Source organism: Accipiter gentilis, chromosome 34, assembly GCF_929443795.1.
Source record: "Accipiter gentilis chromosome 34, bAccGen1.1, whole genome shotgun sequence".
Taxonomy (NCBI): Eukaryota; Metazoa; Chordata; class Aves; order Accipitriformes; family Accipitridae; genus Astur; species Astur gentilis.
The window spans coordinates 16,349,745-16,376,395 of record NC_064913.1 but is presented as its reverse complement, the minus strand read 5'-3'; the positions used below and the strand labels follow the sequence as shown (position 1 = coordinate 16,376,395).

The 26,651-nt window shown below is 48.9% G+C and overlaps 6 protein-coding genes across 6 annotated transcripts in view; 4 read left to right on the top strand and 2 right to left on the bottom strand.

Annotated features, from left to right (window-relative positions):
• Nucleotides 1-74: 74 nt before the first annotated feature.
• LOC126034520 (histone H3) lies at nt 75-2,604 on the bottom strand. The gene has a single exon (XM_049792319.1). It carries the CDS (start codon nt 1,164-1,166, stop codon nt 756-758), a length of 411 nt encoding a protein of 136 aa, XP_049648276.1. The 5' UTR covers nt 1,167-2,604; the 3' UTR covers nt 75-755.
• On the top strand, nt 2,519-3,081 carry LOC126034529 (histone H2A type 2-C). Its single transcript, XM_049792330.1, has one exon. The coding sequence runs from the start codon at nt 2,580-2,582 to the stop codon at nt 2,967-2,969; it is 390 nt and encodes a 129-aa protein (XP_049648287.1). The 5' UTR covers nt 2,519-2,579; the 3' UTR covers nt 2,970-3,081.
• On the bottom strand, nt 2,993-26,651 carry LOC126034543 (uncharacterized). The gene is made up of 3 exons (XM_049792346.1): nt 26,327-26,651; nt 24,436-24,773; nt 2,993-4,306 (listed from the first exon to the last, which is right to left on the bottom strand). The coding sequence occupies exons 1-3, from the start codon at nt 26,631-26,633 to the stop codon at nt 3,986-3,988; spliced, it is 966 nt and encodes a 321-aa protein (XP_049648303.1). The 5' UTR covers nt 26,634-26,651; the 3' UTR covers nt 2,993-3,985.
• The window catches only part of LOC126034515 (histone H1.10), a 30,676-nt gene continuing 14,712 nt past the window's right edge, over nt 10,688-26,651 (top strand). Inside the window, exon 1 of the mRNA XM_049792312.1 lies at nt 10,688-11,325. Coding sequence (XP_049648269.1) covers nt 10,693-11,325 — 633 coding nt within the window. The 5' untranslated portion in view covers nt 10,688-10,692. The remainder of the gene's footprint in view (nt 11,326-26,651) is intronic.
• Nucleotides 18,058-19,616, top strand: LOC126034518 (histone H4-like). The gene has a single exon (XM_049792316.1). The coding sequence runs from the start codon at nt 18,500-18,502 to the stop codon at nt 19,079-19,081; it is 582 nt and encodes a 193-aa protein (XP_049648273.1). The 5' UTR covers nt 18,058-18,499; the 3' UTR covers nt 19,082-19,616.
• LOC126034521 (histone H3) lies at nt 20,607-23,154 on the top strand. The gene has a single exon (XM_049792320.1). The coding sequence runs from the start codon at nt 20,754-20,756 to the stop codon at nt 21,162-21,164; it is 411 nt and encodes a 136-aa protein (XP_049648277.1). The 5' UTR covers nt 20,607-20,753; the 3' UTR covers nt 21,165-23,154.

Below are 26,651 nucleotides of genomic sequence, written 5' to 3'. Positions count from 1 at the left end.
CCGGCCGGGGAACGCGCACCCAATGGCCGAGAGAATCCCGTCCTGGCCAATAGCGAGGGGCGCAGCTCCGAAAGGCCTCCGCCCGCCTTCTCGAGGCGGCCAATGGCGAGGCGGCAGGGGCGGGATTCGGCAGCCGGCTCCGCCCGGAACGAACGGTCGCTCCCGCCGCCGCCGCCGCCCGGACCCGCGGGGGCCGCGCCGCGCCGCCCCGTATCTGCCTGTACTTTCTCTTTGCTTTGATTGTTTTAGAGCAGCCGGGTCGGCAACGTGCGCGTTGGGAGGCCGGAGCTGAGGCGGGGGGAGAGAGGAAGAGAGAGGCACGGTGGCTGTGCCAGCGAGCGGGAGTAAAGGAGGGGAAAGGGGGCCGGGGGGTTACCGGGAGAGCCGAAAGGCGGTACTCCTCCTCCCCGCGTTGTTCCACGCTGGGTCTTTTCCCCGCGGGAAGATTTCGACCCTTTCCAACACCGGGTCACCCCGACGTTTAACGCCCTTTCAAAACTGTACACGGCTTCCACGCCTCGGACAATCACCACAGCTCCCTCCCTTCTGTCCTGCCCACGCAAATGCTGGGGGGAACGCTAGTGGAAATTTAATTAATGTGAATTTTAGGAACGTTTTATAAAATAATACGATAATTGAGAAATAAAACTTGTCCAGCAGTGTCACAGCTCTTTAATTGTGTATGGAGTGGCTCTTAAAAGAGCCTTTGTGTTGGTTAGAGTACCTTGTCAAAATACGTAAATTTCCAAACCGGCTTATGCGCGCTCGCCGCGGATGCGGCGGGCCAGCTGGATGTCCTTGGGCATGATGGTGACGCGCTTGGCGTGGATGGCGCAGAGGTTGGTGTCCTCGAAGAGCCCCACCAGGTAGGCCTCGCTCGCCTCCTGCAGCGCCATCACGGCCGAGCTCTGGAAGCGCAGGTCGGTCTTGAAGTCCTGCGCGATCTCCCGCACCAGGCGCTGGAAGGGCAGCTTGCGGATCAGCAGCTCCGTCGACTTCTGGTAGCGCCGGATCTCGCGCAGCGCCACCGTGCCGGGCCGGTAGCGGTGCGGCTTCTTCACGCCGCCCGTGGCCGGCGCGCTCTTGCGGGCCGCCTTGGTGGCCAGCTGCTTGCGGGGCGCCTTCCCGCCCGTCGACTTACGCGCCGTCTGCTTCGTGCGCGCCATCGCTCTGGAGCCAAGAACCCGGCAGGGAAGGACCAGAAGCAGTGAGAGCCGCCTGCTCGTCGGGGAGTATATATAGCGCCAGTGCCTTCTCTGATAGGCGGAGGGCTAATTCCTGGATGTCATTGATTGGTGGATTCGAAGTTTAAAAATCCCGCCAGGGGCAAGTACTGCCCCCTCCCCCTCAGTCATTGTTCTGGGTAGGGAGCGCTGCCGCCTCAGCAGACCGTTCCTTTATCACTGTGTGGTTTTTCCATTTCTGGAAACCCCTCATGTACTATGTACTATTGTTTTCAAGTCCTTTTTAGCATAACGTGAGTTACTAATTAATACTTCCCTTTTGAAAGATTACATTCATTTCACTGTAATTTTCCTTTTTTTTCAAGTACATATTTCTGTGCAGAGTTCAGAATGATAAATTTTCACTGGAAGATACAGAACTTTTATTTAAGTACTTTAAAACAGTGCAGAAACAAACAGCATATAAAAAGACAATAGAGGGAAAAGATCTGGCAGTTGAAAAAGAATAGGTTGGAAGGGAAAATAAAATTAAGATATTAGAACAAAACCATTTCATTACAGAATAAAAAAGATTCACCCTTTTTGTTCCCTTTTTATACTAGATGAACACATTGATGGGGCTGAAGTTTTAGGTCCAAACGGACAGTGACTGCGGAAACCGGTTTCCAGTAGCGTTCCCCCCAGCATTTGCGTGGGCAGGACAGAAGGGAGGGAGCTGTGGTGATTGTCCGAGGCGTGGAAGCCGTGTACAGTTTTGAAAGGGCGTTAAACGTCGGGGTGACCCGGTGTTGGAAAGGGTCGAAATCTTCCCGCGGGGAAAAGACCCAGCGTGGAACAACGCGGGGAGGAGGAGTACCGCCTTTCGGCTCTCCCGGTAACCCCCCGGCCCCCTTTCCCCTCCTTTACTCCCGCTCGCTGGCACAGCCACCGTGCCTCTCTCTTCCTCTCTCCCCCCGCCTCAGCTCCGGCCTCCCAACGCGCACGTTGCCGACCCGGCTGCTCTAAAACAATCAAAGCAAAGAGAAAGTACAGGCAGATACGGGGCGGCGCGGCGCGGCCCCCGCGGGTCCGGGCGGCGGCGGCGGCGGGAGCGACCGTTCGTTCCGGGCGGAGCCGGCTGCCGAATCCCGCCCCTGCCGCCTCGCCATTGGCCGCCTCGAGAAGGCGGGCGGAGGCCTTTCGGAGCTGCGCCCCTCGCTATTGGCCAGGACGGGATTCTCTCGGCCATTGGGTGCGCGTTCCCCGGCCGGGGCCTCGGCCTATCAGGAGCCGCCGGCCGCGCAAAGGAAAGGGATATAAGGGCGGGCCGCAGGGCGCGGGTAACTCACCTGCTTCTGTCCGACGGCAGCGGGAGCTTAGTGCGGAGCGAGCGAGTGACCGACCGACGGAGCGAGGATGTCCGGCCGCGGGAAGCAGGGCGGGAAGGCGCGGGCCAAGGCCAAGTCGCGCTCGTCGCGGGCCGGGCTGCAGTTCCCCGTGGGCCGCGTGCACCGGCTGCTGCGCAAGGGCAACTACGCGGAGCGGGTGGGCGCCGGCGCCCCGGTGTACCTGGCGGCCGTGCTGGAGTACCTGACGGCCGAGATCCTGGAGCTGGCGGGCAACGCGGCCCGCGACAACAAGAAGACGCGCATCATCCCCCGGCACCTGCAGCTGGCCATCCGCAACGACGAGGAGCTCAACAAGCTGCTGGGCAAGGTGACCATCGCGCAGGGCGGGGTGCTGCCCAACATCCAGGCCGTGCTGCTGCCCAAGAAGACCGAGAGTCACAAGGCCAAGAGCAAGTGAACCGGGCCGGGAGGAGCGCCCCGAGCACAGAAGCGAAAACCCAAAGGCTCTTTTCAGAGCCACCCACAGCCTCGCGAAGGAGCTGGAGATGCTGCTGCGCGGTGGGCAGGGGAGCGGCGTGCGTGCGTTCCTCAGGGGAGGGTCGGCTCGTTGCAAGGGGGCGTGGGGTGGGGAGCGCCTCCCCTCTGCACCCCCCCCCGGCTCAGTTATGAGCCGCCGAGCTCAGGCGCGGCCGGGAAGCCAGCGCGTCGCTCGCGGGCCCTGCAACGGCTAGCGGGCGGAGGCTCGACCGCGCTGCTCTGCCGAGCGAGCGCGGAATCGCCCGGAGCCAATCGCCGCCCGCGCGGGCTCCTCAAAAGAGCCAGGGCGCTTAACCCGCTCGCCGCCGGGGCGGGGCCCGGCTCCTGTGGGAGGCCGCCAGCCCCCCGTGCCCCCCCTACGCGGGAGCTCGCTCGCTTCGCCGCCCGAGGTGAAGCCGGTGTGGTTCGCGGCCCTTTCCCCGCTTCGGGCAGGAGGCCCCTGCACTAGAGAACTCGGCGAGGCGGAGCTGGGTTTCGCTTCTTTCCTCCATTTTATTTCTCTTTTGTTGGGGCAGGAGGGGGGCTGTTGCCCCGGCCCGTGTTTTTTCCCGCACGCAGCCGCGGATGAAAGGCTCGCCCTGCAGAGCCCCGGTTCGGTTTCCAGGGACTTCTGGGCGTCGGTAAATGCCTCGGGAATAGCCGCAACGTAGCAGAGCGCAGCATCCCAGCAAGCTCTTCCGAAAGCGGCTGCCGGACAGAAAGACGGAGGCAGAAGAGCTGGGAAGGGCAGCGATGCGGCGGCAGAGCGCTAGAGAGAAACCCAGAGATTATGATATGATAAAGAGAACTGAGAGCACGGAAAGGAAAGGAACCTAAACGTGGCAACAACTCAAAGAAGGGGGGCAACGCGACACGGCTCTTTTAAAGGAAAAAGTGGGTGGCTCTTAAAAGAGCCTTTGGGTTCTCGAGGTGGTCGGTCGGGGAGCGGAGAGGCCTTCAGCCGCCGAAGCCGTAGAGGGTGCGCCCCTGGCGCTTGAGGGCGTAGACCACGTCCATGGCCGTGACCGTCTTCCTCTTGGCGTGCTCGGTGTAGGTGACGGCGTCGCGGATCACGTTCTCCAGGAAGACCTTCAGCACGCCGCGCGTCTCCTCGTAGATGAGCCCCGAGATGCGCTTGACGCCGCCGCGCCGAGCCAGGCGCCGGATGGCCGGCTTGGTGATGCCCTGGATGTTGTCGCGCAGCACCTTGCGGTGCCGCTTGGCACCTCCCTTGCCGAGCCCCTTCCCGCCCTTGCCTCTGCCGGACATGCTGCTCAAGTTTCCAGCCGCTCCGAGCTGTGAGCCGCAGCCGCCCGCGCCGCGGCCTTTATAGCCAGGGGTCCGACCTGATTGGGAGCAGGGGCGGGCACGGCCGGCGGGGGCGGGGCCTGCCGCTCCGCGGGCGGGGCGGGGCCTTCGCCCCTCGCTGCTCTCGGGCCCCTCCCCGGGGCGCCGCACGGCTCCGCCGGCCGGTCCCCGCCTCCGCCTCCGCCTCGCCCGCCTTCCCCGGCCCCGGGGCCCCTGAGGCGCCGTTTCCCGGCATCTGCCGCCCCCGGGCGGGGCGACGGCGCCAGACCTTCCTCCTTCCTTCTCTGACGGCCGAGGGTGCTCCCGCGGCCGCCGCGTTCTGCCGGCGGCGGGGACCTGTCTGAAGAACCTCGGTGGGTCGCGGCCCAACGCGCCCGTACGGCCGGTGTCGGCGGTCCTGAGGCCCCCGCTGACCTTTGGAGAGGGTCGGGAAGAGATCGCCCGGCACATCTGTGCCTGGCAGAGTTGGGAGTTAATTTCCATCACTTCGCCGGTCTTCTCCTCTCCTGCCATCTTCTCAGCACCACTTAATTTTCTTGAAACGTTTTCTCATCACTGTTTTGACAAGATGACATAAGTGTTAGAAGCCTCAGTTGGACTTTCGATTGTTGTTGCTATTTTTCACACCATTATCATGAATATTTTTAATATTACTGTACTGCTATACATGCAGCACAACATACGCATCTTTTGCATACCAACATTTGTTTATAAATTACCCTACTGGCAAGGACTAATTATTTCCAAGTATGAGCGCAGATCTCATGGTTTGGTTTTGGTTTGGTTTTCCTTTGTGCATAGCACTAATCCTTGAAATCATAATTTCTAGTTCTGTTGATGATAGGTAACTTATACAGGGAATGAACATGACAGTACATTATAAACTACCTGAACCGGGTAGAGTTTATAGTGAATATGGCTGTCAGAAACAATATGTCAAGTTTATTTTCCTTTCTCCCATTTGCCTTTTTTAGATATTAGTTTGGGGCCTACGTATGCCCTGGAATACTTTTAAATAGCATTCCATATGATAAGATATATATATTGCCTAGAAGATTATGCACAATTGTTAATAATTTATAAAGCAATAGGCCAACTATAGCAAATATGGTATTAAGTACCTATGAAAATTCTGAAAGCACTTGTTACAGTTTTTCTTAATTCTGTTCCCTATCTTTTATGTTGTCTCCATTTAAATTTTTCTTACAGTTTTCTTCTTGGCTTCTTACCTTCATAAATCATCCCCCTCAAGACCACAGTTTGTGAGTTTTGGTTTTTTAGTTTGTTTTTTAGAAAATCAGCAGAAAAACATTTTTATATGTGGATGAATTTCTGATTTATATGCTACAGTCATGAAGTTGACCTCTTTCTATGTCATCAGTGAGGACCACTGTTGAAAATGTGTAATTTGAGCATGTCAGCTGTAAACTGAATTTCAAAATTACTCTCAACTGCACCAAACAACAGAAATCACTTTGAACTGTCTGCCCTGACCTTTGTTCCTGTATATGCCTCTAAACGCTTTCAAATATGTGAAGCCTTAGAACGTAATATTTTGTGCATGTCATATTTGACATGCTTCTGAATTACGTTTCCAGTCAGTTATTACTTGTCTGATTATCTTCACCCACTCTTTCTACATCGGTGTGTGCTGAAGAATTCACCTGATAATCTCCTTATGTGTGCAAGGATTAAAATCTTCACAAAATAACAAAGTGGCAGAGTTTAGGCTGCTGGGACACAGTGTCACCTGAATTTTGGGGGGTTACTCACCAATTCCAAGCACCAAAAACTGGGTGGAAGCTCTCTTGAGAGCTTTGCCTTGTTCCACTGTTAGTTTGCAGCCATTAGATTATAGGTAAATCATTCTCTTGTATTATGTAAATGCTCAGTTTAAAGATTCATCACTGTGGTATTAAAGGATGAGAGGAGCTTCAAGAATTAGCGGAGGAATGGAAGTCTCTCTTTTAGCAGAAGAGGCAATCAGTATTTTATGTTAGTGTAATAGAAAGTGAAAGAAAAAAAAAAGTCCTGTTATGTTCCTATGTTACAAATTTTTCTTTTATTTTTTTTTAATGTTAAAACTACAGCATTGATTTAATAGGCTTTGAAGCCGGCAGAGATACATTCCTTGCAGTGTAGAAATAACTAGAGATGGATCTAAAGTAACCCTCAGAGCTTGGGCTGTTACACAGCAATAGGAATTAGGCTAACTGCTATCAATGGAGTTGGGGAACTCCATGTACAGCTTTTGCATCATGGAGGAAAAGAAAAAAAAAAAATCCAAGTGCATAAGGAGTTTCACAAACTTCCTTGCCTTCCCTCACTGCTATACCAAAACTTTATCTACTTGTGCCATCTTTGGAGTTTTCAAAGGGCAGTAAGTGCCAATTGCTTGTGGGCAAGAAGGTCGCATTCACATCCTAACCCTGAAATTCTGGAAGGAGCTCTAACAAGATTTTTAGAAAAACACTCTGGGTCACCTCATTCTTCAATCAGTTTTGGGAATCTGCAACCTGGAAAATTATTCTTTCTAGCCCATGTTTCGATCTACGCTGTGGACTAAGCATAAATTGTTCCTTCTCATCATTCGCACCTTTATGCCACTAAGCCAGCTCCAGCAGCAGCCATTAGTGTTGTGCCAGTCATTAGTTAATGCTGTGTCAGAAAATGCACTTGCTCCATATAAGAAAAAGAAATGAAAAGTTCCAGTCCATTGGAGCTTCTGTGTGCTGAGCAGCAGGGTTTCCATCCTCTCAAGAGTGCTAGAGGACAAAGGCTGGAAGATGGAGAAGTAATTGTCATCTGTATTTGAATGATATGCCTGTGATTTAAAAATTATTCAATTTCCTGACAATGTGGCATGTTCTGTTGTATGAAAAAAAACAGGATTTTGAGATGTCTTTCAGATGTGGAATGCAGACTCTTCTGAATATTTTGTAGTGCATATGTCACCATGACCTATGGCCTATATCCAGAAATTTGTTGGGAGAATAAACTAAGATTGACCTACAACCAAGGAAGACCCTCATCCTTGTGGAAGCCACAATTCATGGTGAAGAAATTAGCTGCTGCTCATTTGTGCATGGTGATAATGAAGATACTGCATCAACATTTATTATAGGGCACATTTAATGGCCTAGTAATTCAAGAAAATAAATTTTAGGAGAGGCAGAGAAAAAACAGTGGAAGCCTATGACTTTTAAGCAGAAAGAAGCAGAGAATCATGAATTCCTGAATGTTAGGACACCTGTGCTTGCCATCAGTTTTGAAAGAGGGCATTAAAATGCAGGGCAACAATCATGTGCTACTACCTACTCCGTTCTTCCTTGGAATAGGAGTAAGGGTAGATGTCCACTTTCAGTAAGCAGTCTACATAAAGTTAAATTGATTCAAAGTAGGTGTGGGGTTTTGATGCAGAATCAGAACCAATTACATTCTCCTGTCAATGGTTAATTTCATTTCCTAGTAACCTGTTAAAGCAATTCCAGGTAGAAACTCTCCATAGGCCTGTGCTAATTCATAAAAGCGTTTATTTTCTGGAAAGAAAGTAATAATATTTTAGTAAAATGTTTCAGTATTTTTATTGACACTTGCTAATTCTAAAAATTAAGGAAAGGTGGATGGAGTGGCAATACCCAAATACAATTTCTGCCTGAAGAAATAACGGAATATCAAAGCCTGGGGAAGCCTTCCTGCTGTACCTGTGTAACTGCACCAAGTTCCTGTGTTGAGCACATGCTCTCTGTTTTGGATTATGTTCTACAGTGGCTGAAAAACTGAATTTTAGACTACAGTGGCTGAGAAATTTAAATCCACTTACTAGCTTGTAATCCAAATACTTGGATAGTTCTAGGATATTATGCTTGAACATCCAAAAGCAAAACATAGCTGGATAAAAGAGCCAGAGGGGAGCAAATGATCTGCAAGTTGCTTCAACACTCAGCTCTGCCCTTCCTGTCTTCTGCTTTATGCCCATCTTTGATTTGACCTATGCTGTAGGGAAGATCATAATTATTTTTTTTTTCATATGAGAATCCACAGGCTGATACTACCAATCTGCCTTTTCTTGGTCACAAATCTCTTGCAGAGTCGACGGGGATGATCTCTGGTGTACAGAAATATATCTTACAGGGAGCAATGATGGGCTTGAGAGATCAGAATCAAATCTCTAAGCACTTTCCAGTTTCCAAGTAAGTCAAGAAACAATCATGACAATGAAAGCAAAAAGTGAAAGCTCTCTATTTCCAGGAGTCTCAGAGTCCGTTTCTGCCTTAAAGGATTTGGGAAAAATAAAAAGATTACTAGGAATCTTTCAAAGACTGAGAAGGATGACAATATTCCTCGTTGTACAAGTCCAGAGAATTGACAGAAAGCCTCCATTAAATGTGAATAGCTTGAAACAGACAAACCACTCATATACAGGTATCAATGGACTAGAGAGTTACAAAATGATAGCTTCACTGCCTCTGGGAGGACTGGAAATCTCCGTTCTTTCTTACCATGGGGTCGCTGCTACTAGTTTAGAAGAAATATTTTCCTCAGAGTGTCAGCAGTTCTGGTAGTGTTCAGTCATGTCACCGAGAACTTTAATCCTCCCCCATTATTGGAAATAACTATCAGAAAAAAATGGGTATTGAAATTAGTTTCCAATTTTTGTGTTTAATCAATACACAATGCACAGTCCTGCAGTCTCACAATCTGCAGTCCTGTCACGCTCGTTACCGCAGCCAGATAGATCACCCAAAACAGGTACTTACCTTAGTTTTACAAGCTGAAATGCATTCGCTGAAAGACCTCACCAAGCTTTTCTTCCCACATTTCTTCCCACATTTCACCTCCAAGCGGGGGGGGGGGGGGGGGGGAAGGTATGTAAAATCAGTAGAATAACTCTAGTCCTTGCTTTGATTTCAGTCCTTTAGCATTTTCAGTTAAACACGCGTGATCAGACATTTCTCGAATGTCACACGGAGACTCACATCCGCGTATTTGTATGTTCTCACAGTCCCAAGCAGCGGGAACTCTGTTTTTTTTTTGTACCAGCATTTCATGCACTCTGTTACACTTTCTTTTAGCCCTGAATAGATCCGCTCACCCGTTTTTAGGAGCTGGTAACAGCCTGGTACCTACTGTCTGAAACACAACATTTTTGCAGGCAGACTGTTGACTGTTTCGTATTAAAAAGAAAGCAACATGCCATTGAAAACGAAGGAAGAAAGTGAGAATCCATCTATTGTTTAGAATATGGAGCTGCCAATGACCGGGGAAGGGACCCTCTTGATACGGTTTAAATTCTTACCTTACTTCTGAAAGGGGAAAAGCGGTGAATCACCACACGCTGTTACCAAAGCACTTACGACATGAGAACAAAGAAATTAGTTTTGCCTAATAAAGTGTCCTGATTACCGAAGACGCCCTCAGAGGACCGAGTTTTCAGCTTTGACTCCCCGTCCACTTCCAAGTTCATCACACCCCAGATTCTCCTTCCCAATCAGTTTTAACAAACCGCCGCGCAAAGACGTTTTACACGTTCTCGAACTAAAACCCGACCCGTTGCGATCGCAGCTATCCCGACTCCTGACTATAACAAACGACAGCGGCTTCGTTAAGGCGACACGGCCGGTGCAGTGACACCGCACCGGCCTTCGGCGGGGCCGGTCGGCGCTTTGTTCCACCGAAGGGCCGAACCCGGCGTGAGGTGCCGCCGGCTTTCACAGCCGCTGCTAAAGCACAGCCGTCTCCCCGGAAAGATCAGCTAAAGGCACGGCGGTCGCTGAACGGACACGAGCGGGATTGCGGGATTTCGGAGGGGAGCGGCTCGGCCGAGGCGGGCAGCGCTGCAGGCGGCGCCGGGACCGCGGGGCGAGGCTGTGTTACTTCCACGGCTTTAATCTCGATTTACGCCGAGACCAACCGTTCAAAGCACTCTGGTTTTCGCTCTGTGCTGGAGCGGACCTTCCAAAGCACAAGATTCCACGCCGGCTGTGCCCATTCAGCCGTTGGAAAAAATTTAATTTAAAAGATAAAAGGAAAGCTGCTCTCTCCCGAGGTCTCTGCGGCTCCACGCCGCGGAGTTTCTGGGGTCGCTTTCCCCTCATTTCTGCTCCTTCCGAGGGGAAACTCCGCCAGCTGGTCGGACGGGCGTCCCCCTCCCCGCCCGCGAAGAAACGGGGTGCATCGGCAGTAAATTTCGGGAAGAAAAAGCCCTTTTGGGACCGGGAAGAAACACAACGGGCGCCGGGCGGCGGCGGGGCGGGGCGGGGCGGGCGGCACCAATCAGCGCCCGCCGCGCTCCTATAAAAGGGGGCGGCGGCGCCGGTGCCGCTATTGTTCGCGCGGACACGGCCGGAGTCGTCATGGCCGAGACCGCGCCCGTTCCCGCGCCCGACGTCGCCGCTGCCGCCGCCCCGGCCCCCGCCAAGGCTTCGGCTGCCGCCAAGAAGCCCAAGAAGGCGGCGGGCGGCTCCAAAGCCCGCAAGCCGGCGGGCCCCAGCGTCACCGAGCTGATCACCAAGGCCGTGTCCGCCTCCAAGGAGCGCAAGGGGCTCTCGCTCGCCGCGCTCAAGAAGGCGTTGGCCGCCGGTGGGTATGATGTCGAGAAGAGCAACAGCCGCATCAAGCTGGGGCTCAAGAGCCTGGTCAGCAAGGGCACGTTGGTGCAGACCAAGGGCACCGGCGCCTCCGGCTCCTTCCGTCTCAGCAAGAAGCCCGGCGAGGTGAAGGAGAAAGCCCCCAAAAAGCGGGCAGCCGCCGCCAAGCCCAAGAAGCCGGCGGCGAAGAAGCCCGCCGGCGCGGCCAAGAAGCCCAAGAAAGCGGTGACGGCGAAAAAGAGCCCCAAGAAAGCCAAAAAACCGGTGCCTGCCGCGGCCAAGAAGGTGACCAAGAGCCCCAAGAAGGTGACCAAAGCTGCCAAGCCCAAAAAAGCGGCGGTAGCGGCAAAGAGCCCGGCCAAGGCGAAGGCGGTGAAGCCCAAAGCAGCCAAGCCGAAGGCGGCCAAGCCCAAAGCAGCCAAGGCGAAAAAGGCGGCGCCCAAGAAGAAATAAATCTTCCCGAAAAAACCTTGTCTGCCTTGCAGATACACCCAACGGCTCTTTTAAGAGCCACCCCAGTTTTCCCAATAAGAGCTGAAACGCTTTATTTAAGTTCGTTGTGTGTGTGTAATCTTTAGTTTTGTTTTTCAGCACTGCTTTTCTGCTTAATCGAGGTGGTTCCGATAAGAGCACAAACTTCCTCGCTTTTGTTCCCACAGGTGCCGGGCGGCACCGCAGCAGCGTTCACCGCTGTACGGCTCCTTTCAGCACAGCCGGGCGGGCGGGGGTGCAAGCAGCTTTCCCCTTAACCGCAAGAAATCGGTGCGAGCCCGAAGTCCCCGTGGAAGCCGGGCAGCGCTCACGGGGGGGGGGGGGCGGTGTCTGTGTGTGTGTGTGTGCTGCAGCTCCCCGTAGCTTCTCTCCGATCAGCCGGGGGCGAAGAGCCGCGCTCGGAAGCGCGCCCGCCCGCTCCCCGGAGCCGGACCGGTTTCGAAAAGCCCGCGCTGCGCAGAGATTGGCCGCGGTTCTCGGGCTTTTCTTGTGTACGGCTGTTTTCGGGTTAAACAGCCGCTCCGCTTTTTTTTTTCCACTCGGCGGAAGAGGTTTATGAACTTCCTGGGTACGCGCTCGCTACCCCTCCCGTGGGCTTTTTCACTCCCAGTCCACTCCTGTCCCCTGCAAACTCGCCCCTTCCCTGGAAGTCGCGGGACAAGCCGGGTCCGAAAGGACACGGGTATTTCGAGGAGCCTTGCGAGAAGCCCTTGGTGCTGCCCGCCGGTCCGGGGGCTCATTTTGGCAACGGAGACGCTGGGAGCGGTAGGAACCCGCCGGGGTCGGGTCCCCCCCTCGCTTGGGTTTATGACCTCTTCCTCTATATAACGTACAAACCTGCATGCATATCCCACTTTTTTTCCCCCTGAAATTATCAGGCAATATCCCTTCAGCCCGAATTCCTGAGCTCACGCGCCTGGGCCCCTGTTTGGGATGCAGAAGTGCCTGCCAGACCCTCAGAGTTACCATCAGCAAGGGGTGTTGGGAGTCACACCCACAAATTCTCAAAGGGTTTCACCCAACTGGGTGCTCTGACTGGAGGAGAGTGGCTCAACTGCGATTTTCCAGCCTGCTGCAACTAGTCAGAGGGGAGTAGATTTTGACTGGGTATGGTCAAACAGCATGTATGCTGCTGTAGCAAACGTGATATTCATGCTTAACTCATCTTTTTACAGCTGACCCCAAAAAGGCAAAACACAGTTTTGCCCATGCTACTGTAACTGGATCATACATACCCATGCTAATTGAATTGACCTCGGTGGAACGGCCCTGGAATAAACGTTTCAGCCCCTGGAATGAGTCGGAGTAATGACAGCAGTTCATTCTTGGCCTGTTGCAACTTACCCTCCCTGCTCGCTTGGGGAAGGCATCAGGGCGCTTCTTTCCCTTTTCTGAGAGGTAAGGGGGAAACCTCAAATTATTATAACTGTTTTTTAAGAAAATTCAGTTGGAGCAGTTACCTACCTTGGCTACTGCAGTAGCTGAGATTTAGAAAATCAGTGCATTACTGAACACAAGTGGTAATGGAGAGCACTGCCCTATGTACAATAATACCAGTCTAAAATACCATTACAAGCAAAGAGTACATAGCTGTGGCTTCAGCTGAATGGACTTTATAGTCCTTAGCTGGAGATAGCTGCCAAATAGTGTAAGAGATTGTTCTACACCACGAACAAGAAGTGTATGTGTATGCAGGAGCACTGAACGGAATCTGTACAGGCTCCAGTGGATATTTGTCCAGTACAGGGACAAAATTAACATCAAACCAAAAAATCCAACTAAACTTGTAAAGCTGAGCTGGGTAGCTTAGCATAGATACCCACTGGATAATTTTTTTCCCAACTGGAAAAAGTGAGTACAGTGACAAAGAGCAAGAGTGCTCTGAGAAAAATCAGCTTTCAGGGACAACTGTAATGTCATGGCTATGCCAGTTGCACACTGGCATATCAGTCAGTACCCCTAATTCGTTGTTTCTCATCCTCCTCTCCCCTTAGCCTGTGCACTGCTAGCCCTGTGGATGCCAGCCCATCTCAGCTGAGCATGCACAACTCCACACTGGTTGTCCCTCAGAAATAGCTTATCTTGAATTACTGAGTCACTGCCACAGTGTTCGATCACTGTCTGTCCCTCAGGGCCCCACATCATCTTCAACAGGCCACTTTCCAGCTTCCTAGGAGCAGTTTCCTATTCTGGTTGTAAGAGAAGTTGATATCCTAAGAAAAAATCGGGGGATACTACTCTGCTGTCGTGGTTCAACTTTCTAGCTAACCTGCTGAGCTGAGGTTGAAGCGTGTGATTTATGATGGCAGTGGAAAGGGAACATATCTCACTGTTGTATGACATCCTTTTTGGATATCTGGGCATTAATTTCTTTCCCAGGACATCTCCATGGCCATGCAGCTTCTATTTACTGAACTTTTTATATAGGCTATTTCATGTCCTTAGCTTGTTCCATATTTGCAAACTGCTCAGACTAATACATGTTCTAAGATGAACGGCAGATTTCTTAAATTTCTACAATGCCCTCACTCCATGGACATTTTCCCACCCTACAGACTCGAAGGAACATGAATACCACTGCCTGGAACACAGGTGATATGGTAAGCAGAGCTTTAAGACCTCAGGCACAAAACACATTTTGTCTTTTGTGAATAGTTCTGGCCTGGGAACTGGATTGGAATCAGGCTGAACAGTAATTCTGTGCAATGATTTGAGGTGGACAACTGAGCAGCTGGTGGTCAAAGAGGAGGTGGCTTAACAGAAGGCAAAAAAAAGGTGGTGTTTAGTGAGCGGGTATGCTTTGACAGAATACACAAGTAACCACTTTATGATTTTAAATGTTAAGCTGCTTGAAAATTTGGAGGAAGGTAAAAAAAAATGCGTTCAGAATTGGAAATTATAACAAGGAAGACCTGTTTTCATTTTTTTTCTCTTCCATAGGGTGAACTTTTTATTTCACAGATTTACTTATTTAGTAAAGTAAATAAATATCAAAAGTCTGTGATGTTCCAGCACTAGAAGTAAAAATGGAGAAAGAAAATAACGGCAAATGAATCCATGAGTGAGATAAAGGTCTACATAAAGCAGAGCAGACTCTCAGCAAGCTGGCAAGAATTCTGTCGAAGTTACTCCCTCACAGACCAATAAATCACTGTGTACTGATGAACACTTTTGTATAATGGGGTTACAGAATTTTTCATCGGCATTAGTCACCACAAAGCCAGATTGCCTGTCAGATTACCACAAAACCAGGTAATTTCTGTACATGTATTTCTTTACCTCTTTGTTCTCTGGTAGTGGGTTCTGTTACTCCTGTGCTTTTTGTGTGTGTCTGTCTTTTACTGTAATTGTTGTCATGTGAGAGTAAGAGTTTATTCTGCATAGTCTCAGTATGTCTTTGAAAAACAATAAAGAGGTCTCTCTTAAAGGCTCAATTCTTAAAAACATCAAAGCTGGAGTTTTATTTCGTGAAGCTATTCCACTACTATTATAAAAAAGTCTTCTGCATTTGTTACAGAAAATTGAAAGCTGGTCTTCAACAAAAGGCTGAAAGATGTTAGTTCAGGCTCAAAGATGTTTAAAATAGGGATATGCTGTTGTTGCATATCCTCGGTAGCAGTGAGCACCCTAAGCTGAATAAAGCAAAGAAAAAGCCCTTCATAGTATCCTGGGCTGAATAAATGGTGAGATGTAAATATCTACATTTTAAGACTAAGTTTACAGGTCCTCAAAAGGAAGGACCTGCGTGTGGAGACAGCTATAGTGTATGGACAGGAAGGTTGGGACAGCTGGTGTGGAGTCCCCAAAACTAAGTGTGATATGAATATCATTAACACCAGACCTGTTCTCAGCTGCTTGTATGGCAGTAGAGATTTGGGCCAGCTTGGGTTCGGGTACAGAGTTTCGCCTAGACACCTTTGACTTAGCAAGGTTACACAATAGAGCTTTTCTGCCACAAGTTTCTTTTTTTTATGACCTAGACCACAATGCACCCAGTCCGGTGCTGGGCACTGGGGAATACCAACCACATTTCTCTGTGGGGATTTGAGATCCCTCTTCTCCAGAACGTGTGTTGTCAAAGCACAACAAAGTCATCAGTGTGACGACTCCTGGGATCGCCTTTCACTCTTCATACTCAATTTCAGGCAACTCCTTCTGGATTTGGAGCTGTGTTTTATTGTGATTTTCACTTTGCAGATTGGTTTTTGTGATCTCTTTGCACTTCCATTCCCGTGCAAGTTTTGTTCATTCCTGCAGGCCTGCTGCTGGGACATCAGTGAAACCCCAGTGCTTGGTTTTCCCAAGGACTGCAGGGTTTGCTTTTCAATGATTTCAGGATTGGGCTGCCAGGAGCTGTGGAAAAAATGAAATATAGAAAAATAATAATGGGGTTATTGTTCTCATCAAACACTGAAAACAATAAAAATAAACAAAGCATAGGTCAGGACCTGCACCAGTCATAAAAAAAGAGTTCCCGTTGTTCTTTCAGCAACCAGTGTATGCTGGCACTTGTAAACCAAGGCTGCATATATTGACTGGGTCTGCATACTGCATATTCACGCTCAGTTGTATGGAACTGCCCTAGTAAAAATGCACATTGCTGTTGCTACTGCAGTGTTTTGCCACTTATTCCCTGCTTCTCCATTTTCTCTGCTGTAGATTTACCGTCTTCGTAACAGAACCCTGTGCCCATTCCCTGGTTGGCTGCCTTGGCCACTTGGTTCTTAACTCCTGAAATATTTTTTCTCCTTCTGTCAGAGAGAACATTTTACTATCATCAGCATCTCTCTCCTGTCAGGACCAGACCTGGTGACATAAATACCTGGCCATGAACAGCAAGTTACAGAAAGGCAGTAAAGAAATCTTTTTTCTCAGAAAAGGAATATTAAAGAAAATGTGCCCCTCCCTTCCCCCCCAATAATATGACAGGAGAAGTAGTAACAACGGCCGTGGAAAAGGCTGAGGTACTCAACATCTTTTTTTGACTCAGTTTTCATTGGCAATCTCTCTTCCCACGTCTCTCAAGTCCCTGAACCTCAAGGCAGGGACTGGGGGAACAGTCCTTCCCATCACAGAAGATCAGCTTTGAGACCATTTGAAGAACATGAACATACACAAGTCTGTGGGGCCCGATGAGATGCATCCCAGGGTCCTGAGGGAATTGGCAGATGCAGTTGCTAAGCCACTCTTCATCGTTGAGAAGTCATTGCAGTCAGGTGAAGGTCCCAGAGGTTGGAGAAAAGGGAATATCACAGCCAACTTTAGAAAGGATAATAAAGTGGACCCTGGGACCTACAGACCAGTCAGCCACACCTCAGGGCCTAGTAAGACCATGGAATGGATCCTCCTGGAAGCCGTGTCAAGACATATGGAAGACAGGGAAGCCATTAAAGAATCATCTGGGAGGGAAGAAGAGAGGGAACTCGGTTCCAACCTTGCTTCACTTTATTAGATGAATTTCTGTCATTGTCCTGGTTTCAGCTAGGATGGAGTTAATTTTTCTTTCTAGTAGCTGCGATAGTGCTATGCTTTGGGTTCAGTCTGAGAAGAATGTTGATAACACACTGATGTTTTCAGTTGTTGCTGAGTAGTGTTTAGACTAAGTCAAGGATTTTTCAGCTTCTCCTGCCCAGCCAGCAAGAAGGCCGGAGGGGCACAAGAATTTGGGAGGGGACACAGCCAGGACAGCTGCCCCAAAGTGGCCAAAGGGGTATTCCATACCATGTGGTGTCATGCCCAGTATATAAACTGGGGGGAGTTGGCCTGGGGGGGTGGATCGCTGCTCAGGGACTAACTGGGCATCGGTTGGCAAGTGATGAGCAATTGCATTGTGCATCACTTGCTTTGTATATTCCAATGCTTTTATTATTATTGTCACTTTATTGTTGTTATTATTATCGCTATTAGTTTCTTCCTCTCTGTTCTATTAAGCTGCTTTTATCTCAACCCACGAGTTTTACTTTTTTCCCCTGATTCTCTCCCCCATCCCACTGGGTGGGGGGAAGTAAGCGAGTGGCTGCATGGTGCTGTTACTGGCTGGGGTTAAACCACGACATGGGCATACAGCCTTGTATTATTCAGTGGATAAGAAAACAGATGAGCAGGTTTTCTTGAGGTGTTTTTTCTATTGATTCCAGTGATTAATAGCAACAAATGGAAAAACAGGAGAACTGCAAGATCCCATCCTGCTCTCCTGATAGCTGATTAGCAGACCCAAGATCTTGGTAATTCTCTGCTAGCAGATACAACATCTGTATCTGTGGCTTATGGGAAGATAGAAAGTGATTAGTGTTTTATATTGTATATTTTTGAAAGGATACATTATATAAAGCCGCCCATCTTATAAAGGGAAAAAAAGAATCAACGTCCATAAGAGGGCAGCAAACCCTCAATACTGGAAACTTTTTTCACGCTTCCTGATCATTTTCAGGTCGAAAATGACCGAATGTTTCTTGTTTTCAATAGTAAAACCTCAGAAGATCTTCCTGTCCCAAAGCAAGAAAACCCAGAGTTGAATACCGTCCCCTGAAGGACAAAACCACCCTTCTTTTTACATATTTATTTTTTCAATCTCTTTTAAAAAAGCCACATTGCTGTCTATGCCACCACAAGAATGGAAAGTACTGTAAAAATATTTGTCCAAACCAACCGTTTTACCTTAAAAAAAATAAAGCGGAGAACGTAAGGGTTAAACTCTCCATCAGTGTACCTTTACTGCTAAACTCTCCTTGAGAAAACGTTCAGAAAGGGCGGGAAATGGAGATGAAAAAGAAATTCAAGGAGGGGCAGAATTTCTCAGAAACACGATTGGACAGATTTTGCTGCAAGATGCTCCATTAATAAAACCATGAGGAGCAGCTGTTTAAAACACTGAAGCCACACGTGAGAATCAATGCAAGAAGGTGAAATTGCACTACATAACACATGCCCGTAATTTAAAATAATTACAGTAAAAATTCAAAGAGTAATTTAAGTGATTCAGTAGCTGGGATAGCATTCTATGATTGAGGTTTTACAGCTAAAGGATTACGACGTATCAAAGATTTTAAAAATTATATAAGCTATTATACACACAGACCCAATGTCTTTCTTATCTGGAGGAAACGAACGGACCGGGAAAGGGCGGCGACACCGAACCGCCTGTGCCGCGGGAAGGGAAACTCGCGCGGAACCCGCCGTTTCTCTGCGAGCGGGGCGCGCGGTAGAGGGAGCGGGGAGATCCGGCGGGAGCGAGCCCCAAGCCCCGCCCCTCGTCGCTGCAGTCCCCAACCAGGTCCGCTCCCACCCCATAAAAGCCGCCGCGCCGCCCCGCTCCGGCATCACTCCTTCCTTTGGATTGAGCGACGGCAGCATGTCCGGCAGAGGCAAGGGCGGGAAGGGGCTCGGCAAGGGAGGTGCCAAGCGGCACCGCAAGGTGCTGCGCGACAACATCCAGGGCATCACCAAGCCGGCCATCCGGCGCCTGGCTCGGCGCGGCGGCGTCAAGCGCATCTCGGGGCTCATCTACGAGGAGACGCGCGGCGTGCTGAAGGTCTTCCTGGAGAACGTGATCCGCGACGCCGTCACCTACACCGAGCACGCCAAGAGGAAGACGGTCACGGCCATGGACGTGGTCTACGCCCTCAAGCGCCAGGGGCGCACCCTCTACGGCTTCGGCGGCTGAAGGCCTCTTCGCTCCCCGACCGACCACCTCGAGAACCCAAAGGCTCTTTTAAGAGCCACCCACTTCCTTCTAAGAAGAGCTGTAACATTGTTTTCTCTGACGGGACAATTGAACCATCTGCTCTACAATTTCCAAAGCTTATTAAAAATAGCGATTATACAGTACTGCAAAAAGATCTTGTGATAATATGCGATTTGATTTTTAATTTTGCTGTTGCTGGCAAAGTTGGTTTTGCTGTGTAAAAGATGCCTGTTTCTGTACTCTTTAAATTCCCTTGCAAATATGTACGCCACTAAATATTTCAAGTGCTCTTTGTAATCAAAACAGAATGTTTTCTTTTTTTTTAATCTTTGCTGATTTAAGTATAGTTATCTGGAGCATTTAACGTACTTTGGAATTTTCATTTAACTGAGGGTAGATAATCAACTGCAAGGAAGGGAAAACAATTTGTCACTTAGGGAAGGTTACGAAAGTCGGTCTGATATAAATGCTTTCTTTTTGACAATTCGAAATAAATATTTTTTTTGTTACTATAGCCTGTCTTCAGTTCTTTGTCAATGAGTTTTTTATCTTTTTAAAAGCTACTTCAGGAGTAAATCTATATTAGATTTCCAAAGTAAATGGGGGGGGGGGGGGGTGGATCATGAATGAAAATGCCTCCCTGGCAGCACGTTTCAAGTAAATGCGTCAGAAGAAGCCTTGTTCAAAGACTTTTCTTGTTCTCTCGCAAAGGGAATACTCCTGTCCGGGACGCGCCTCCAAAGTATTATTGTTCTATTTCCCTCACCACCGGAGGAAAAAACTGCAAAACCAGATTTTCGTGTTTATGTAAAACTATTGCTAGTTATTGACTGCTCGCAAACAAGGGCAATCAATAACCACTTACTGTCACTTCTGTTTTTCACACAGCCTTAACGAGTAGGGGCACATTAAGTAATAAGAGTAAATCCATATTCCTTTTCAAACTCTTAATTTCACAAAAAAATTAATTGTCTAAGTATTCTCAAATTTTACTTGATGATACTGTACCGAATTCCCTCAAGAAAAGAAAACATTATTAGAATAATAGCCTAAAAGATGCATCTCAATCGTTATACCTCCTTACATGCTTGTTAAGGATACAAACTTGCATTACAGGGTTTCTAAAACGTCTGTATCTGTGTTTTGACGTACCAAGCGCTGTTTCCTTTGAGGCTTTGGGAATAATGTGCCTGTTACTGTAAGATGGAGCTCTGTATGGCTGTGAAGGAACTTTTTCTTCTTTTGTAATCAGCCCACTAAAAACCAAAATTATTAAAATAACTCGCGCTTTAAGAACAACTCCTGAATTTGAGCCTCCACACAGCATTTAATATGTCAGCAACCTGGCGGAGAGGGAAAGCCAGAGAAGCAGAAGGGACGCGAGCGCTGATCCTGCAATGCCCGCCCGCAGGCTTCGGGCTCGCCCCGAGGGAGCCGGGACTCGGAGCGGGGACGCGGTGGGGGAGAGCGGGGGTGGGGGCGGCGGCGAATTCCTCTACCTTGGGCCCAGGCTGGGATTCCCACTGTAGCCAATGAGGTCGCGCTTCCTTTCATCCAATCAGAGACGAGACGGCGCTATAAATAAGGGGGCTGCGCCGCTTCTTTCATTCCCTTCTGCTCCTGGCAAGGTGAGAGTTCTGTCCGGTTGCCGATGGCGCGCACGAAGCAGACGGCGCGTAAGTCGACGGGCGGGAAGGCGCCCCGCAAGCAGCTGGCCACCAAGGCGGCCCGCAAGAGCGCGCCGGCCACGGGCGGCGTGAAGAAGCCGCACCGCTACCGGCCCGGCACGGTGGCGCTGCGCGAGATCCGGCGCTACCAGAAGTCGACGGAGCTGCTGATCCGCAAGCTGCCCTTCCAGCGCCTGGTGCGGGAGATCGCGCAGGACTTCAAGACCGACCTGCGCTTCCAGAGCTCGGCCGTGATGGCGCTGCAGGAGGCGAGCGAGGCCTACCTGGTGGGGCTCTTCGAGGACACCAACCTCTGCGCCATCCACGCCAAGCGCGTCACCATCATGCCCAAGGACATCCAGCTGGCCCGCCGCATCCGCGGCGAGCGCGCCTGAGCCTCCCGCCGCAGCCCCTCCCCGGTTCCGGCAGGCACCGAGGCAGCCCACGCAGACCCAAAGGCTCTTTTAAGAGCCACTACGTCCACAATTAAAGGAGCTGTAACACTGTTTTGAAATCGGCATGCTCTGAAAATAGCAATGTTTTCTTGCTTTTTTTCTAGACTGTAGCATTTGACTTTATGGCCCTAGCTCTTTTTTTTAAAAGTTGATATTTTTTTATATTGCCTGTGTATAAATATTTGCCTTTCATAAACCCCACAAGGCTCTAAATTTCCAGCTACGCAATTCACCAGGGTGCTTTGCAAACAGGGGAGGGGAGCAACAGGCACTTTATGAACACTGGGTGAGGAAGGAGAAAAATTCAAGGGAGGGGGGGTGCGTGAGGTCAATATATTTATTAAAGGATGGTGAGCAGAGAACATCAGGCAGAATAAGAGTTTTTTACATTGCTATGACTTTGCCATAAAGTGAAACAGCTTTCAGGGAGAAGGGGGGCCAGGACAGGCCACTCACTCTGGGACTGGCCCAGGCTCAGGAACTCTGCACCTCAAACTCTTGAGGCTGGCTGGGTCTAGGCAAGAGCAGAAACTTCCTGCAACTCATTGGAATTGTGTTACTGTTGAGTGCAGCTAAGGCAGTCTGTTTTAACAATCGTTAATTCCAGGAGCAAGAATATCTGTCCCAAAACATTGATTTTGAGGCTGGCCTCAGAATGATGGATGATCATGTTGAAAAGACAAGATGTGTGAGGCTGCTTTCTCACAACACAGAAGCATACCTATGAAGGCCAAAAAAACTATGATGAAAAGTACTATACAGAGGAATAACTATCAATCAGGTTTGTCCAGATATGTTACCATTATTAATACAAAATTTGGGAAATAAGGTTATGTATTTCTGTTCTGGTTTCAGTTGCAGAGCGGAAGAGAAATACTCTGGTTCATCTTCATCTTTCACTAAGTGAACTGAATTTATTTTTGTATGTTTCTTGTTCTGTATGGGGGCAAGTGGTATTGGTACGGGCTGGTTCAGCCGCAGTGCCTGTCGCGGGGGTTGGAGTGGCCGCAGTGCCTGTTATTGTTGTCAGATCCTGAGACCGTCCCTTCCCCTTGAGGGCACTGAATAGTGGTGAACGGGGCTCGATAGGCATAGGCCAGGCCCCAACACATTGCAGTGATTTGCGTCTCCCTGGAACTATTGGGGTGACAACATACTTTTTACAAATGTTGCACCAGTTTTGCAGGATTCTGCACTTCTTCAAGGGTGCAGTTCCAAAACACTGGAGATGCCCACTGACCATTTGCCCATACTGCCCCACGCACTCTGCCACTCATAATTTTTCCAGCCTTGGGGCAGATCTCTGGGTGATCTTAAATAGCTGCTTAACCCTAAAAAAATCAACCATATTCTTAGAACCTCAAAAAATAAACCACATGTATAAAGACAGGTGTTGTTAGGTTAGAGGTGACTGGGAAAGACAAGTGGATGGATACTGAGCAGAATTAAAACTTGTGAGTAAAGGAAAAGCATATATATGTGTGTCTATACATTCATACCTACATTGCTATGCTGTGACTATTAGTTGTACCTACCATGCTTTCCCTTCTGTGTAGTGTTCAGAAATACACCCTATGAAACTTCTTGCAGGGTTCCCCAGATGCCATACTCAAAATACCTGAATTTTTATTTCAGACTGACTTGGCTGGTCATATTTACAGGAGGGTATTGGACAGGCCAGGTAGCATTGTCAAGGACAGAGGAAGAGATGCTTTGACAACAAAGAAGCAAAAACCATAGGAATCTGAATGTTTTATTTGTCAATGAATAAAAAAAGGTGACTTCTCCGAAATACTAAAACAGCTAGAGTCTGCAAGACTTGACACAATCAACCAAGAAATTGAACTAGAGACCAACTGTAATTACCTGACTATAGAACTGTATTGAATCAACTGAACTATAGTGAACGTAGCCCTTCTGATCCTTCTGGGGATTCCTCTACTGCCTCCACCATCTTTTTTATCATCAAACACAAAATACTTGTCCTCGAGTCTCAAAACCATATAAGTGTATGTCCTACAGGCCTGTCATTGGTTACAAAGCTTCCAAGGCCTGACAACTGCTTCCTTTCCCTCAGCTGTTTTGGTCACCCCCAAAAGCCACAAAACTTTCCCCTGTGCCAGTGCTCTCCATTTATTTGGAAAATGGGAAGGGAGAATTCCCAGGAACACCCACCAGATTCTCTTCACTTCTACCAAGATGTCCTTTGTCCTCTGCTCCAGCCTTTCCTCAAAGTCATAAAGCAAGCAAATAAAATTGAAACTATAAATGACAATGAGATTAATTTACTGAATTTTCCATTTTTATCCTTTGCATAAGGCTTATCTTCATAGCACTTTAGTTTTATTCACCTCATACTTAGAGAGGTAGGGCTCTGAGACATCAAATACACTGTTAGGATTTTTAGAGTATAACCTAGTAAGAGCAACAGTAAATTTACAGCGTTTTTTCTTTAATAAAAAGCTGCTTGAAGCTTTTTTCCCCAATGCCAGCTCAGGTTATGCCTTCCACATTGCTTAAAAGTAAAAACCCACACTGCTCCATAAAACTGTTGCAAAATAAAATATTTTACAGGAAGCATCAAGTCTGGGGAGGGTGCAGGGGATCAATTATAATAGGTTTTCTGTCCTACTCTTTTTTTAAAAAAAATTATAGCTCTTACCACTATCACTGAAGTATTTTTCATTTAACTTTTCCAAGCATTTTTTTCCAACTTGTAGTTTATTTTTCCATATAGTCGATTAGACATTTCCAAACCCCTCGCTATACAGCATGTAAGTCCGCTCAGAAAATCAAACATTATGAAACAATTGCTTAGAAAACCTTATAAACATGTTTCCATTGGAACAGCATTATATGATTCCAAAGGCCTCTTGACAACAGAGTACAGAGAAAGCAGATGAGCACAGAAATAGGGAGGGTGAGGGAGAAACAAACTAAATGCTACTATTAGTACTTATATAACAGCCAAAAAATTTACACTACCTTAAAAGGACTTCAAAATTTAGTGTTGTATCCAACTATCAAGAAGCACTGTGTCACAGCTCTCTTGTGCAATGTGGTGGCTCTTAAAAGAGCCTTTAGGGTGGGTGGATGAAGGATGACGGGGGGGGGACGGGGACCCGCAGCGGGAGGCTCAGGCGCGCTCGCCGCGGATGCGGCGGGCCAGCTGGATGTCCTTGGGCATGATGGTGACGCGCTTGGCGTGGATGGCGCAGAGGTTGGTGTCCTCGAAGAGCCCCACCAGGTAGGCCTCGCTCGCCTCCTGCAGCGCCATCACGGCCGAGCTCTGGAAGCGCAGGTCGGTCTTGAAGTCCTGCGCGATCTCCCGCACCAGGCGCTGGAAGGGCAGCTTGCGGATCAGCAGCTCCGTCGACTTCTGGTAGCGCCGGATCTCGCGCAGCGCCACCGTGCCGGGCCGGTAGCGGTGCGGCTTCTTCACGCCGCCCGTGGCCGGCGCGCTCTTGCGGGCCGCCTTGGTGGCCAGCTGCTTGCGGGGCGCCTTCCCGCCCGTCGACTTACGCGCCGTCTGCTTCGTGCGCGCCATCGCTCCGAGAGACCCAAAACGCCTCTTCAAATCGTCGCCACGGAATGAAACCCTGCCGTTGCCGGGTCGGCTTTTATAGCATGCTCGCCCCTCTGATTGGCTGGCAGCAACACGTCGTTATGATTGGATACTTTCGAATTCGAAAAGCGCGCCTCGGAAGGGCGCCTTTTCGCCATCCGTCCTCACCCGCCCTCCGCCTTGCACGCGCCGGTCTTGTTTTCGGTTTTATATATTTCTTGTAGCAATTTTTTATAGTATATACCAAAAATGAAAACCTATAATAAAAAGTGTTCAAAAGGGAAATGCGTAGTTGTAAATTTTGCTGTCCTGGACGCATAGAAGGTTCATGTTCATTTTGTTTTACTTCACCGAGGCCTGAGCTTTGAAAAATAAGTGTTGTACAGGGTTTCATCAATAGGATTCCTTATAATGGTATTTTTGGGGCTTGGCGTTTGGTTTTGGGAGGTTATTTTTTGTTGGGTTAGGGGGCTTTTTTTTTTTTCAGGGGCAGGGAGTTGTTTGCTGCTTTTGTTTTTTTTGGTTTGTTTTTGTTTGTGTTTTTTTTTGCCTAGAGTAACTTTAATCTGGAAATAGTAGAAATTAATACCATAGCTAGTACAATAAATGCTTTTGGATTGAGGTGAATTCACATGAAAATGTAATTGTTCAAGGGATAGTGTTTTCAACAAGATTAAATTTCTTTCAGCCCAAGTAGTATTCCCAGGCTGTTGCTTGCTGAAATACAAACTTCTAGTCCATTTCCATTTTTCCCAGTGCGTTTCTGCTGTTTTACTAGCCAGGAGAGCTTTCCTCAGAGCCTGAGCAGGGAAGAGTTGTCAGGTGAAGGGAAAACTGCTGCTGACCCTGGATACAGAGAACTGCTCTGGCTTCAGCAGCCATTAAAAGAAAAAGCTTCCTAAGCTTCAACTCACTGAATGCACAAATAACAAACAGCTCCCTAAAAAGCAGTCAGATGACAGACTTGGGATCATTCTGGTATTTAGTTATATGAGAAGGGGCTCAGTGGGTGACCAACTGGGACACCTCCCACCCTGCTCCCACACATTTTCACATGCCAAGAGCACCATTACAGGGATAACATAACTTAAATACATATCTACGGGTGTTTACTCCCATCAGTGGAAAAACACAACCAGGAGAGATGCCCACAGGGCGATGTGTACCTGAGCCCGGCCAGATCACTAGCTCAAAACAGTATAGTGTTTTTCTGCTAAGCTTGTTTCTTCAGGGAATAAAACAAAAGAAACCATTTAATTCTAATTGCAGCAATATTAAAATCAACAGCTTTGAATTTTACTAACTTAATATATACTTATTAACTTTAAACATTTAATTATGAGAGGCTTAATTTTAAGAACTACCTACGTAGTAATTTACAAAAAAATAAATTATTAAGAACAAAGATTATAGAAACTTTGCTTTCCTGTTCACCAGCTTTGAAGCAATACAACTCTTTTCCAGATTAAGTGGGTGGCTCTTAAAAGAGCCTTTGGGTTCTCGAGGTGGTCGGTCGGGGAGCGAAGAGGCCTTCAGCCGCCGAAGCCGTAGAGGGTGCGCCCCTGGCGCTTGAGGGCGTAGACCACGTCCATGGCCGTGACCGTCTTCCTCTTGGCGTGCTCGGTGTAAGTGACGGCGTCGCGGATCACGTTCTCCAGGAAGACCTTCAGCACGCCGCGCGTCTCCTCGTAGATGAGCCCCGAGATGCGCTTGACGCCGCCGCGCCGAGCCAGGCGCCGGATGGCCGGCTTGGTGATGCCCTGGATGTTGTCGCGCAGCACCTTGCGGTGCCGCTTGGCACCTCCCTTGCCGAGCCCCTTCCCGCCCTTGCCTCTGCCGGACATACTGCCGTTACTCAACCC